The sequence below is a fragment of the Hyla sarda genome, chromosome 2 (assembly GCF_029499605.1).
Source record: "Hyla sarda isolate aHylSar1 chromosome 2, aHylSar1.hap1, whole genome shotgun sequence".
Classification (NCBI taxonomy): domain Eukaryota; kingdom Metazoa; phylum Chordata; class Amphibia; order Anura; family Hylidae; genus Hyla; species Hyla sarda.
This window is the reverse complement of record NC_079190.1, coordinates 340,574,987-340,590,672: the sequence shown is the minus strand read 5'-3', so window position 1 is coordinate 340,590,672 and position 15,686 is coordinate 340,574,987. Positions and strand designations below refer to the sequence as shown.

The window sequence follows — 15,686 nt, the reverse complement described above, 5'->3', positions numbered from 1 at the left end:
CCACGGCGTGGCCCCGCGTCATAGCGGGTCGGGCCCGGCCTCTAACAACGGCCGGGACCCGTGGCTAATAGCGCGCGGCATTGATCGCTGTGCCGCGCGCTATTAACCCTTTAGACGCGGCGTTCAAAGTTGAACGCCGCGTCTAAAGTGAAACCGAAAGCATCCCGACTAGCTCAGTGGGCTGTTCGGGATAGCCGCGGTGAAATCGCGGCATCCCGAACAGCTGACAGGACAGCGGGAGGGCCCCTTCCTGCCTCCTCGCTGTCCGATCGCCGAATGACTGCTCAGTGCCTGAGATCCAGGCATGAGCAGTCATCCGGCAGAATCGTTGATCACTGGTTTCTTATGAGAAACCAGTGATCAACATAGAAGATCAGTGTGTGCAGTGTTATAGGTCCCTATGGGACCTATAACACTGCAAAAAAAAAGTGAAAAAAAAAAGTGAATAAAGATCATTTAACTCCTCCCCTATTAAAAGTTTGAATCACCCCCCTTTTCCAATAAAAAAAAAAACACAGTGTAAATAAAAATAAAAATAAACATATGTGGTATCACCGCGTGCGGAAATGTCCGAATTATAAAAATATATCATTAATTAAACCGCTTGGTCAATGGCGTGCGCGCAAAAAAATTCCAAAGTCCAAAATAGTGCATTTTTGGTCACTTTTTATATCATTTAAAAATGAATAAAAAGTGATCAATAAGTCCTATCAATGCAAAAATGGTACCGTTAAAAACTTCAGATCACGGCGCAAAAAATGAGCCCTCATACCGCCCCATACACGGAAAAATAAAAAAGTTATAGGGGTCAGAAGATGACAATTTTAAACGTATTAATTTTCCTGCATGTAGTTATGATTTTTTCCAGAAGTCCGACAAAATCAAACCTATATAAGTAGGGTATCATTTTAATCGTATGGACCTACAGAATACATATCAGGTGTCATTTTTACCGAAAAATGTACTACGTAGAAACGGAAGCCCCCAAAAGTTACAAAACAGCGTTTTTTTTTTCAATTTTGTCGCACAATGATTTTTTTTCCCGCTTCACCATAGATTTTTGGGCAAAATGACTGACGTCATTACAAAGTAGAATTGGTGGCGCAAAAAATAAGCCATCATATGGATTTTTAGGTGTAAATTTGAAAGAGTTATGATTTTTTAAAGGCAAGGAGCAAAAAACGAAAATGCAAAAACGGAAAAACCTCCGGTCCTTAAGGGGTTAAAAATCAGACAATGTGATTTTATGGATGTTTTTTTCTCATTGTGTCTCTCATAGTTGAGGTATACTGAGGTATACCTATGACGAGGCCTTTCATCTTTTTAAGTGGGAGAACTTGCACAATTGGTGGCTGACTAAATTCTTTTTTGCCCCACTGTGTGTGTGTGTGTATGTGTGTGTATATATATATATTATACATACATACACACACACACACACACACACACACCAAATGTACTTTAAAACCTTGTAGGGTACTAATAAAACCACATATAAATCTGTATTTCTAAAAAAGACATAAATATGGATTAGAATAAAACAGGCTTGGATCAGAGAGTTGGCTCGTCCATCTGTTTTTTTTTTTTGTGTGTGAGATCTTGCTTGCCAAGCTCTATCAGGCAATAAAAGGCAGTGAATGTGTTAAATAAGGATGGTACATTAGGATTATTAAAATATTGCACATTTATGTACAATTGTATCTTTCCAATATGCTGTAAAGGTTGTTGTGGTTGTCTCTGTTTACGTTGTAAGTATATGAGTGTGTGATAGAAATAGCGCATTTATCTCATTGGTGCATAAATGAAAGTGCTAAGGGTTATAAAAAATGTATGATCTGGCAAAAGATGAAAAATATATATTGTTTTTTGGGATAATTGGATGGGAACCAACCTATACTATATGAGATCATCCTAGATGGGGGAGGACCTGTGAAATGTTATGGTGTAGGTTCCTCAAGGTTACAAACTCTTAATGAACTCATTAAGTCCATTTGGGTTAAAGGTGTCTAATTTAAAAATCCCAAACCCCTCTCTTCTGTTTTACTTGATTGGGGATAGTGCTGCTGATGTGTCCAATTTTAAAATCTCTGAAATTAGTTATGTCTTTGTTTTGCTTGTTTGGACACACAATGTAACGCAAACCCTTATATGGACACTAAATGTGTTAATGTGGGTCTTGTATGGTATGGCCCACATACTGTAGACTGCTTGTACAGTACATACATTACGTAACATGTACCACAGTTCATATGGTTCTTTGTACTAAACATTTGCTTTGTGAGAATCCTAATAAAGTTGCTGACTCCATAAGTAACAATAAGGCAGAATTTTCAACTTACTTTTCTGCATTTGTAGCTTCCTATTGGATTAATCGGGAGTAAGTGGGTACCTATTTTGTTTCGGGGGACTGGTTTGAGTCTGTGGGGGCCTAAAAAAAAATTGTTAAATGTGGAATAAGCCCCTTCCTTAATAAGTTTTTAAATCACCCTTTTTCATATTTGGTATCACCACATGCAGAAATGTCCAAACTATTGAAATATAAATTTAATAAAAACACACGGTCAATGGTGTAAATGTAATAAATAAATAAATAAAAGTTAGTGTAGTTCATATTATAGTGTCTGTACATATGGTTCATGGTGGTCTCGCAATTCCTCTGTGATTTTTGCCCCAAAGTATATTTTTAACAGCATACAAAATTTGTGTTGTCTCAGGTTTTCCCAGGTTGCAGTGCGGCTTGAGACATTACATGACATTAAATGCATGAGACACTACAGTTTAGCAGTGGCTCATAGAATACTACAGGCATTGTATTTGGGATCTGGGCATGAGGCTTTAAGTGCCTTTCATATGAGTGTTTATTTAGTATGCAGCGATTCACAGTTTTTTTTACCATAAATTGTTACGGTTTGCAATGCGTTTTTTTGGGTCACATGGTTTCCGGTGAAACTCTTTGCAGTACTTGTTTCACCTATATAAGAAAGAGCCAGTCACTATGTGCAAGGACACCCACACTCTTAATCCATTTGATGAACTTTATAGTAAACTACTGCAAGGAAAAATGGTCAAAAAAGGTTGGAATCTGATTGGTTGATGTGTTTTTACCACCTCCATTTTCACTAGGATTTATTGATCCTTCAAAGTTTTAAGAAAACTCGTAATTCCTTTTTACCTCGCCAATGGATTGGTAACGCTCCCTCATATACTAACTGGTATTATGGCTGACACGTTGATCCAAATAAAAGTAGTCATAGCTTGTATGAAACCTTTCTCAGACAGGTTTACCTCCACCCTATTTTGTTTAATATCCCACTTTTGCCTATGTGTTGACAGGAATTCGATTAGTCTCTTTATATTGCTACTTACATGCAGTAATATTTTCCTAGGAATTTTACAGTCTGGTAAGTCTCTTATTCTGCAGTAGATTTATTGTGTTAACACGGAGTATGTGTTTGCATTCAATGAGTCATGAGAAGAAATAATGTTATCCTCTTAAACTATCAGTCTGTGCCTGAGAAGTGATTTATAGTGTTACTTCTGCATCAACTGCTTTCAAGTCTTATATGAAATGTCTGTATTTATGTTTTACATAGGAAATGTATATGTGTGCTAGTTTGTTTAGTATATTTTTGTACTTACTGTAATTTGCTTGGCTTACGCTTGCAACTAACATGCTATTTCTGAAAATCTCTACACTTTTGTCTGCCTTAATGCTGCCCTACTAGGACTACTAGCTGCAGAAAGTAGGTATTCCTTTGTTTTCCTTTTGACTGCATTAGGCTTTGTCCTCACTGCTTTTTGCACGCCCATATAGAATGAATGCAGTTTCACCTAATGTTTGAACTTATTTTACAGAAGAAATAAATGCCTGTACTTTTTGGGAGCTGATCTGCTTATTTATGGATATTTTGACATCCTGAAGATTCGTCGCCTTTGAATTGTCAGATTTGTCTTTTGTTTAATCAGTCTGTGCTCCAAATTCCTGAACACCAGTTGAACATTACTATTGCTCATTTATATCCATGTATAAAGAACAGCCCTGATCATAGGCAGTTTGTGTGGCTCTAACTCTAAAAGGGGTACCCCACTGGAAAACTTTTTTTTTTTTTACATCAACTGGTGCCAGAAAGTTGGAACAGATTTGTACATTAGCTTCAATAAAGAAAAACATAGATGCGCTCACCGCTCAGCGGAGACTACTGCATGTCGGGGTCCGGTACATGGAAAGCTTGGTCTCAGCGAAGGAGCAGGAAGTGTGGTGCTCAGAGGCTACGCCGGTAGTTTCGCACGTAAGTGCTTGCTTCTTCCGGCCTAAGAGGCCGGAAGAAGCACGCACTTACGTGCGAAACTGCCGGCGTAGCCTCTGAGCGCCACACTTCCTGCGCCTTCGCTGAGACCCAGCTCCCCGTGTACCGGACCTCGACATGCAGTAGTCTCCTCTCAGCGGTGAGTGCACCTACGTTTTTCTTTATTGAATCTTTCCGGTACTTAATGCTTGTATGTGTGCACCCCGCAGGAGATTTGAAGATGGATACTGGGGTTTGACCGCACTCCAGTCCAGGTGATATATGCCCTTAGAGTGATATATATATATATATATATATATATATAATCCTTACAGTACTTATCATCTGCTATTATGATCCTCAGGAAGTTCTTTTCTTTTTGAATTTCCTTTCTGCTTGACCACAGTGCTCTCTGCTGACACCTTTGTCCATTTCAGGAACTGTCCAGAGCAGGATAGGTTTGCTATGGGGATTTGCTCCTACTCTGGACAGTTCCTAAAATGGAGAGAGTAATTTAGAGTACCGTGGTCAGGTAGAAAGGAAATTCAAAAAGAGAAGAACTTCCCGTGGATTATACAGCAGCTGATAAGTACTGGAAGGGTTAAGATTTTTTTTAATAGAAGTAATTTACAAATCTGTTTAACTTTCTGACACCAGTTGATAAAAAAAAAGTACCCCTTTTAAACCATATTCTATGCCTCTGATAACTGAAAAGACAAACGCAAAAGATATAACATAGTAACACTATAGTAGAGACACTACGGATGAGGCCTGAAATTCACTCCTATTTTCAAAATCCATGACTAGTAGGTGGGAAAATACATTCTGTGCGAACAGGGTGGTTCACACAGTGTAACTAATCATGGCACTATGTAGACGTAAAGTGCACCGTCACTGGCATACCTTTAGATTTAAGAACTTCTGCTCTCATCGAAATGCTGGTCACTTGAGGTGGACACTGGCTGCCTATTTGCATATATGAAAAAGGCCGCTTCATCTGCTTACAAGCAAAAGTTCCGAATCTAGGTATACACAGGCATGTCTGTGAAGGTGCTTTTTATCCCTACCTGCTGCTGTGATTAATCTATGTAAACAACCTGACAGATTACCTTCCAAATGCCAATTCACAGTGACATTGAAGGAGTGGTCTATTTTACAAATTGTAATGTTTTATTTTAATTCATCCCAATCTGTAGGATCTTTAATTGCTATTGTAGGCAGTAATGCTTATCCTAACAATCACTTGCCTTCACAGCTGATGGTTTGTTATAACATTCAGCCCTAACATGTAGAGCTTTTTCACACTATGGAATATCCGCCAAGAGATTCCATCTGTAGCAGTTGCCGGTAAAACAAGCAGGCACTAGGAGCGCTCAGTCTAGAGTCCAGAATTTCCGCGTCAGAACGTCTGCTGCAGATCTCTCGTAGTGTCCATGGTGGAGAAGAATCCCATTGAAAACATTCGGAGGCTGCTACATCGTATTTTGTGTAGCAGGTTTCCGCTCGGGAAAATATGTAGTGTAAAGACAAGCCAGTGAAGGCAGTTTGATGCTCTAAGCCAGTGCCTTCCAACCAGGGTGCCTCCAGCTGTTGCAAAACTACAACTCCCAGCATGCCCGGACAGCCTTTGGCTGTCCGGGCATGCTGGGAATTGTAGTTGTGCAACAGCTGGAGGCGCCCTGGTTGGAAAACACTGCCCTGGGCAATATTCTGTTGGGAAGCCTTGGGTCCTGTCAGTAATGTTGGTGTGACTTCATATGTACCACCAACCTATTGCAGACACAGACCTTTATGGCAACAGTATTTATTAGATTGCAGTGGTACCAAAAACATATTCAGGAATGGTTTCTCAAACTTGAGTTTGTGATATTCACGTAATGGTTAATTATCTTTGGAATGCGTTGAAACTAAAAGTCCAATTTATGCAGACTCCAAACTCATAACTTGCAGGACCTGGTACTGAAACCCCAAGCAATCAAAACTTTTGACATGTCAAGTGTGTGTTGTTTTTTTTTTTTCTTTTTTTTTCTTCTGTTTTATAAATGACAGGAACACTGAGACCCCTACCGTTCATTAGAACAAGCGGAAGAAGCACAAGATAACATGTTTCACTCTCTAAATTGCAGAAATCTATTTCCTGCTTTAATAAAAAGAGGAGTTGGGGGGCTCACACTAATATTTTGAATGAAGTGTATGCCGGGGTTTCTGCGTTCCACGTAACCCCATGTGTAAAAAGTGAATACAATAAAAGAAAAAGGGTTGCAGACCTCAAGGTGTATACTTACTATATGTGGAATGGATCACTGGGTTTATAATAAATATATATAGCTGTTAAAATGTGTAATGGAATAAAATGTGCAGACTAGTTGTATAGAGAACCAAAAAATATTTATTGATTAGTTAGATAAATGGTCTCAACAGGGCCCTTGCTAGAGACCAGTAATAAAAAACAAATTAGTATTAAAACAATGATGTATAATAAAATAAGTTTTTAGCAGCCACCTCTGTATAACTTGGATTATATTTGGTCAAATCCATCTGATTTGTATTATTGGCAGTCTTAGGATAACAGTAGCAATTATAAAAATTAGACAAAGAGTAGCAATTGGTGTTGTAATCCAGGAAATAATGTAACAAGTATAGCTCCAGACAGAGATACTGTAGCAAGTAATGATTGTTGGTGCTACTGCACCACTCACCGCTCCGTTTGGGTCAGGATGGTAGCCCCTGGTGTTCTGGACTCCTCGTCGCAGGCTGGCTCGGCTGGGCAGCCGGCACAATAGATGTGTCTGCGCGGTGAGGCACAGATGATTGCTCAGTCTTAGCGATGGAATCACAGCAAACAGGCAGGTTAGTGAGTGGATGCAGGTGATGCTTGTATGCGCAGCAGCGTGCGCACGTCCTGAACAGGGGTTCCAGCTGTTGCCAATGTTGGTAGTGGGTAATAGTTCCAGAGGTGGTCTGTGTGAAGTAGGTACAGGGCTAGACGCGTTTATGGGAGACCCCTTTTTCAATAGCTCTAATATCTAACTAATCAATAAACATTTTTTGGTTCTCTATACAACTAGCCTGCACATTTTATTCCATTACACATTTTAACCACTATATACATTTATTTTAAACCCAGTGATCCATTCCACATTTAGTAAGTATATACCTTGAGGTCTGCATCCCTTTTTCTTTTATTGTATTTCCTGCTTTACATTAGAAGTCTGAGGCCACCATGTGAAGCAGGATGTAGATTGCTGCAAGCTTGGGATTTGTCTCCCAGTGGGGGGGGGGGGGGGGGGTCTAAACCCTGAGACCCCAACTGACCAAATCTTTTGACATTTCTCTGTGACTTGGTAGATAAAGTGAAGAGCAATCCAGCATCCTTTCAGTGCATTTTGAGATTAAGGGTCTATTCTCACATACAGTATTCTGCGCAGATTTGATGCACAGGATTGCAAGCTGTGTTCAGTCATTTAGTTTACATTGAAATCTGCAGCAGAAAATCCTGCGCATCAAATCTGTACAGAATACTGTATGTGTGAATAAACCCTCAAACAGCATATACAGTAAATCAGCACTTAGTGCATTTAAACATTTCTGCTTTACTGTATCTGCTGCTTGAATAAATCTCAAGAAGATTGACTGAAGAAATGCTGGATTGCTCTTCTTTTTCTATTCCACAGGAATATTCTGCTCTGAAATCCCACTGCAGTAGAGATCCATTAATGACCATGGGATTCTGCTGCAGTGTGCACACAATGGAATTTCTGCGGCAGATGTTTCTGCCATGGAAATCCTGATTCCGGCATCCGCAAAAAGAATTTTGTGGGTTTTGCTTGGATATGCATTGCCGTCTATGAGTGGCACATTTTGAGTGCTCACAGGAACATTCAGATGTGTGGAAAACGTGGGTGGACATTCCGAACAGAATCAACTGTGTGAACGTGGCCGAAGTCTATTAGAAGTGAGTCCAGCAAGTCGATCTATCCATGAATTTCCTCTGGACGGTGTGGTGCAGTCCTTTGTGGTCTCTGACATCTCAAATCTTTTTCCTAAATGACGAGGACACTTGAAAGTATCTTCTGCTAATACATTGGGGCCAGATGCCACAGTACACCATCAAAGTCTTGTGGAGTGCGCGAGTTCCACAGTACTGTCTTAGCCATGTGGTTTTAATCTTCTGGCTGATCAATGTATGAATGCAGTTTTTGTTATGCTGCCATAACTGAAGAACAAATGAAAACATTATAACAAACAATTCATTTTATGGTCTGGGCAATGTTTCTGTCCTGAAATTTGAATCCTGAATCTTTCTATTAAATATACTACAAAACTGAATACATTTTTCATTTGACAACAAACACTTTACAGCCCCTTTAATGTATGAATATGAGGAGCCCCTACTGTCTGAACACGTTTGTGTCCAAAAGTACACATTTTCTTTTATATTATTCATTTTCCGAAATCCTTTTCAGAGTGACTTACTGCACAATCTCAAAATATGAGCCTCGAGCCTCATACCAAGTGGCTGGGAATATTCTTCATACATATTCAGTATACTGTGTAAGGCTGGGTCCACACTACGTTTTGTCCCATACGGGAGCGCATACGGCAGGGGGGGAGCTAAAAGCTCGCGCTCCCGTATGTGACCGTATGCGCTCCCGTATGTCATTCATTTCAATGAGCCGGCCGGAGTGAAACGTTCGGTCCGGTCGGCTCATTTTTGCGCCGTATGCGCTTTTACAACCGGACCTAAAACCGTGGTTGACCACAGTTTTAGGTCCGGTTGTAAAAGCGCATACGGCGCAAAAATGAGCCGACCGGACCGAACGTTTCACTCCGGTCGGCTCATTGAAATGAATGACATACGGGAGCGCATACGGTCACATACGGGAGCGCGAGCTTTTAGCTCCCCCCTGCCGTATGCGCTCCCGTATGGGACAAAACGTAGTGTGGACCCAGCCTTACTTGTCCATACCGTGCTACTGTCTATTTTTAGGTCATTCTTCCAAGCATTAGATACTAATGTGCCTGCAGTTGGCTGCCTTTGCTGTATAGCATGATGTAGTGGCAGGCAGATGTGTCAAGCTATTGTACTGTTTCCTAGGTTTGTCCAGTTATCAAGAGTTTCAGTAAGGAATCTTCCATGTTTCCTACTTTTAGCTAATTTTTTTTTCTCACTAGTTCTTTTTTGTATTCTTTTGTTTTCCCTTCTTCCTAGCCTCTAAATATTTCTTGATGTCATTGCCTTTTCAAGTAAAGGCTTTCATTAATCAGTCAACTGCCCTATTATTGTCCAAAGGTGATTTTTCCATAGAAATGTGTCTCATAGTTTTGTCCCCATTCTTCTTTGCTTATAGGAGCTGTGTCTCAAGTACTTGATAGCCTGGAGGAGATCCATGCACTAACAGACTGCAGCGAGAAGGACCTTGATTTCCTGCATAGTGTTTTCCAAGACCAGCACTTGCACACACTTCTAGATGTAAGTTTCTATGCTTTTGTGTTTTCAAGGACGCCACTTACAGAGAAATCACAAACCTCTTAACTACTGTCTGGAAAAAGTGTTACTGCTTGCTTCTGTTAATAGGACCGTACTTTTTTTGTTTGCCATTAGTCATCTTAAATTATTAAGGAATTGTATGTGAGTAGGGGTTCCCATAGGTTTTATACAAAAAATGTTAAAGGCGACTTTACAGTAGTAATGGAGAAGGACGTTCCCTGCACCTTCTTTGTAAGTTCATCAGCACAAATGAATGATTTAAAGCTAACGGGAGGTAAACTTCTCTCTGAGAGTTTATTGCAGGATATTCTCCATGTTTTTAAAAGAAAATCTAATAGAATTACGGTGAAGTAGTGAGCGCAGAGGTTATATTCTGCTGATTTCTTAAATTTTTAACTGTTAAGTGGCTGAAGAGGGAGGGCATCAGCCACAGAGCTGGGAGAGGAATGTCTGCCTTCCTGTTAAACATATAAAATATTTTTTTTGTATATTTAGTCTTATTTTGAGTGGATTCACAAAAACACTTTAATTGATGGGGAAATGATGGCTCTATATGTGGCAACAAAAGAATAAATTGTAAATATAAGTAACTTATAAGATTTCACGGTCAAGTTTTTTGGGTAAGATCTAAGCATTTAACTTCTTAGACCTAACCCAATCTTTCAAACACTTGAGAAGGTTCATGTAATATGCTTGTTGTGTGTTTTTTTTTCATAAAAGATTCTCATAATATGTTATCATCCTTATAATGCCCTATTCTTCTGTACTAGTGTGCACCAATGAAACATCTCTTTAGTGCAGAACAGGGACCGAATGTATTTTGCCATGAAACTTCTATAGATAGAGATTTCTGCAGGGAGACATGTTGGTATATACTCTGACAGCATCTGGCCAGTCATGATAGATCTCTCCCTGTAAGGGTGGGTTCACACAGCGATTTGAGTGTACGGATCTGGTTGGGGGGAGCGAAAACTGGGCGCTCCCGTATACAAGCCGGACCAGACCCGGCCCTTATCTAATGCATTTCAATGAGCCGACCGGAGTCACAGTGACTCAGATCGGCACGTTTTTGCCCCGTATCCGGTTTTCTGAGCGGACCTAAAACCTAAAACTTTCACACTATACATTCATTCATTTTAGAGATCAGTTATAATGTTCCGTTATGTAAATTCTGAAAATCGGTAAACGGCCGCAACAAAATCCAATACGACCGTTACAAAATCCCATTATAGTCTATGCGATTTTTACATTATTCGTTTTAACCCCTCATACCCCGTCATTAACCTCTTGGGGACGCAGGGCGTATGCATATGCCCTGTACGCCGGGGACCGGACCGGGATGCCTGCTGAAATCATTCCGTGACAACGCCTGGGGAGAACACATGGGGTATTTTCTCCTAAAAAGTGTAAAAATGTACAATTTGGGGTGAAAAACTGCATTTTAGGGAAAATCGTATATGTTTTTTATTTCCATTTACACATCTGACTTTAACGAAAAGTCGTCAAAAACCTGTGGGGTGTTAAGGCTCACTGTACCCCTTGTTAAGTTGCTTGAGGGGTGTAGTTTCCAAAGTATAATGCCATGTGGTGTGTGTTTTTTTTTTTGTTTTTTTTTTGTTTTTGTTTTGCTGTTATGGCACCATAGGGGCTTCCTAAATACAACATGGGCCCCCAAAAACCATTTAGGCAAAATTCACTCTCCAAAATCCCATTGTCGCTCCTTCCCTTCTGAGCCCTCTACTGCGTTCGCCCTACACTTGACATACACATATGAGGTATTTCCTTACTCGAGAGAAATCAGGTTACACATTTTGGGGGGATTTCTCTTTTTACCCCTTTTAAAAAAATAAAAAAAATGGCTCTACAAGAACATTCTCTTTCACTTTGCTCCTATTCCTGTGAAACACCTTAAGGGTTCACAAACTTTCTGAATGTCATTTTGAATGCTTTGATGGGTGCAGTTTCTATAATGGGGTCTTTTATGGGGGTATTTCTCACAGAAAAGCCCATCAAATCCACTTTTCAATTTTTTGTGAAAATTTAGAAAATTGCTGCTGAACTTTGAAGCCTCCTAATGTCTTCAGTAAAAAACATGTCAACTTTATGATGCCAACATAAAGTAGACATATTGTATATGTGAATCAATATTTATTTGGAATATCCATATTCCTTACAAGCAGAGAGCTTCTAAGTTAGAAAAATGTAAACATTTTCAACATTTTCATCAAATTTTGTGATTTTTCACCAAGAAAGGATGCCAGTAAAGACAAAATTTACCAGTATGTTAAAGTAGAATATGTCATGAAAAAACTATCTCAGAATCAGAATTAAAGCTAAAAGCATCCCAGAGTTATTAATGCTTAAACTGACAGTGATCAGAATTGCAAAAAAGGGCTCAGTCCTTAAGGTGAAAATGGGCTGAGTCCCTAAGGGGTTAATAACAGATGTTATTTTGTGACAGGAGAAAGAACGGAAGAAATAGTGCATGCACTATTTCTCCCATCACAAAATAACGGCCGTTATTAATAACTGGCTATGACTGGTTAAAACGGATAATGTAAAAATCCCATAGACTATAATGGGAGTTTGTAATGGCCGTTTAATGGCCGATTTTCAGGGTTTTCATAATGAAACATTATAACGGATCTTTAAAACAGATGAATATATAGTGTGGAAGGGGCCTAAAATGCATGTATTTTTGTTAATAGTCTTTTACAATATAATACAGCTATTCAAACTGGTTATAGTTCTCCACACCACTCTGTAGAGCTCTCCTCACACCTCTGTAGAGCTGAACTGTTTTTCCCACTAAATTCTGTGTAGATAAGTGAAAACTGGATTTTGGCGCGGGTGTGCCGAATTTATCAGGGCCTGCGCCATAATGATAAATGCGGCTCACGTTGGCCAAAAATGAAAGGGGGGAAAAACAGTGTGAGAAAACCGTCCACAAAAGCAATCTTTGATAAATCTCCCCAAGTATGTTTACGATGTAGGTGCCAAGAATTTCCTAAAAGTATTAGTGGCTGTGGGAGCAGAGATGTAGATTTGTAGTTTAATGTTTTTCTTCTATAAAGATTATTACCTAGAAGTATGTAATTGTCACTGGCACTTCATAGTAGCTGTGGATTGTAATTTTTGTCACTAGCTGAAGTTAGGCATGCAAGAGAAATCGGTATATTGTATGCTCAAGCATATTGGTCACATTCCAGGAAACTGTTTCTGAATACAGATGTCAACCATTTTCCTAGCTAGATTTCCCTTGAGCAGAAGAAAAAGATCTCCTTTGTTAAATAGGGGCCAGTCTTGGGATACAAGGTTTGTCTGCTTATTTTTAAGTCTTGTTTTAATTGCAAAACATTTGTGCAATCTGTTCAGTATGCAGCAGATAAAGTGGCTAAACTCCTTAATGTGGGGTTTTACTTGGATATGCTTCAAGCTTTTATCCTGGTAAGCGGCGGACCATTTTCTGTATGGTTGGTGTTTTGAAAAGTTATAGACTTAATATCACAAATTAGAACTGTTCACTGTATTGACTTTTTTAGAAGCATTGTCCACACAGTTATAAATCTATTTTGCTCCTTGCCTGTGTCTTTCATGCAGATTTTAATCTTAAAATGCTCGAAATGCATTAGTGTAATGTGATATTTAATTCTTTGGGGGTTTTTTTGTATTAAAGGAAAACTGTCACCTGTTTCCTCCCGCACTAACTGCAGGTACTGATGGATAGTGCGGGAGACGCGGATTCCTACAATCCCAACCTTGGCCGGATCCGCCAGGCCGTTCGCCCGCAATCTTAGTTTTAATATTCCTCAAAATCTGGCTGTAACTGGCATGGGCGGGACTTCAGTACCTTAACTTGCACTGACGTCAAAATGGGCCTTGTCCTTAAGGGGTTAATAGGGATAGGCTTCATAGGAGAAAAAAACATACACCATTGAAATGCATGTTGACTAATGCCAGAAGTCTGTCCAATAAAACTGACGAACTGGAGTTGATAATGTCTGAGGAGAATTATGACAGTGGGTACAACAGAGACTTGGTTGGAAGATAGCTGTGACTGGGCGGTCAACATACAGGGTTATAGGGGGAGATTTATCTTCGTTGCTTTGGTAAGCAAGTTCTGTAGGCTTTTTTTTTTTTGGCTTTAGTTTTGCTTATGTATGGCACATTTATCATACTATCACGGGGGGGTTGATAAATTTGGCATACATAAGCAAAAACAAATAAATCACTTTTGAATACCTTTTTTTTTTTTTTTTAGCACACATGAGCAAAAACCAATAAATGACTTCAGATCACCAATCTACAGCTTAAAAAAAAAAAAAAAGTGATATAATATATATTTACTTTTTAACATTATATATATTTTTTTGTATATATTTACTCATATCCGATCCGTGTATCCTGTGAATTACTTTAGATTCGGAGGAGTATTGTGACCATTTTTTTTTTTTTTTTGTTTAATGTTAATAAAATGGTTAACGAGGACTTGTGGGGTAGTGACTTTCTTTTTTTTTTATAGTTTTTTTTTTTTTTTTTTTAAACGTGGTGTTTTTCTTTAAAATTTACTTACAGGCTTAGTAGTGGAAGCCATCTTATAAATGGAATCCAGGAAGCCAGGCTTAGTGTTGGCCACAAAAACAGCTGGCGCTAACCCCCAGTTATTACCCTGGTACCCACTGCCACAGGGGTGCCGGATCAATTAAATTTTTTTTAAAAAGCATAGGGTCCCCCCTATTTTTATTTTCAGCCAAATGCCAACCAACCAAACGGCAACAGCCTGCCGTTACCAGGGTGGGCAAGGACCATTGTTACTGGCCCTCCCCAGCCTAAATAACGCCAGCATGTTACCGCCTAGGCCCAGGAGCACCATTTTTGATGCTCCAGGCCTGTTGGCTCTTCCTGACACCCCTGTGGCTGTGGGTACTGGGGTAATAACTGGGGGTAACGCTAAGCCTCGGCTTAGTAATGGATTCTGTCTATAAGACAGCTTCCACTACTAAGCCTGTCAAGTAAATAAAAAATAAACACACCTTTAAAAAAACAAAAACACTCCCCCACAAGCCCTCATTAACCATTTTATTAACATTAAACAGAAAGAAAAAACTGCTGATCATCGACGCAAGCCATCGAATCCACAGGATACACGGATCTGAAATGAGAAAAAAAAAAAGGAAAATAGGTTAACACCTTTGTCACCCTCCCACGCATCTCCCGTGCCCCACGACTACAACTCCCAGCATGCCCTTACAGTAAGGACATACTGGGAGTTGTAGTCATGTGGTGCGGGAGATGTGCAGGCGAGTGACAAGTTTGTCACCTCCCCCCTGCTGCATCACTACAACTCCCAGCATGCCCTGGAGTTGCTGGGAGTTGTAAAGTGTGGCAGGGGGCAGGTGACAAGCTTGTCACCCGCCCCACAACTACAACTCCCAGCATGCCCTTACAGTAAGGGGGAATGCCTGGAGTTGTAGTTGTGCTGCAGAGGGCAGGTGACAGTCTTGTCATCCGCCCCCACCGCACAACTACAACTCCCAGCATGTCCTTACTGTAAGGACACACTGGGAGTTGTAGTCGTGCATGCCAGGGAAGCGGGCGGTAATGTGCTCCGCTCCCTGGCCGGCGGTGATCAGAAAATCACTGTTAATCACCGGTGGGAAATTTGAAATGACAGTAAACTCTGCGGCGCCATAGCAAAGGGATCCCGGGCTGACAACACTGCAGCCGCCCGGGACTCCCGCAGCCGGGCAGGGAGATGTGCAGGAGCCGTCCCTGCCATCCATAAGCGTGTACCGCAGCACTGAGGGATGGCTCCTACACATCTCCCAGCCCATCTGCAGGAGTCCCAGGCGGCTGCAGATTGATGCCCCCAGGGCTCCTTTTAACATATAACGGAGCCGCGGAGTTTG

The 15,686-nt window shown here is 40.4% G+C and overlaps 2 protein-coding genes across 11 annotated transcripts in view; one reads left to right on the top strand and one right to left on the bottom strand.

Moving 5' to 3' along the window:
• Positions 1–15,686, top strand: part of CASK (calcium/calmodulin dependent serine protein kinase) — a 349,672-nt gene that overhangs the window by 197,359 nt on the left and 136,627 nt on the right. For 6 of the 10 annotated variants that reach the window (XM_056558155.1, XM_056558150.1, XM_056558157.1 and 3 more), the window contains exons 11-12: positions 3,726–3,743; positions 9,638–9,759. In XM_056558155.1, coding sequence (XP_056414130.1) covers positions 3,726–3,743; positions 9,638–9,759 — 140 coding nt within the window. The remainder of the gene's footprint in view (positions 1–3,725; positions 3,744–9,637; positions 9,760–15,686) is intronic. The other 4 variants (XM_056558151.1, XM_056558158.1, XM_056558159.1 and 1 more) reach the window with 1 other exon arrangement.
• Positions 1–15,686, bottom strand: part of GPR34 (G protein-coupled receptor 34) — a 65,327-nt gene that overhangs the window by 31,090 nt on the left and 18,551 nt on the right. The gene's annotated exons all lie outside the window — the stretch shown is intronic.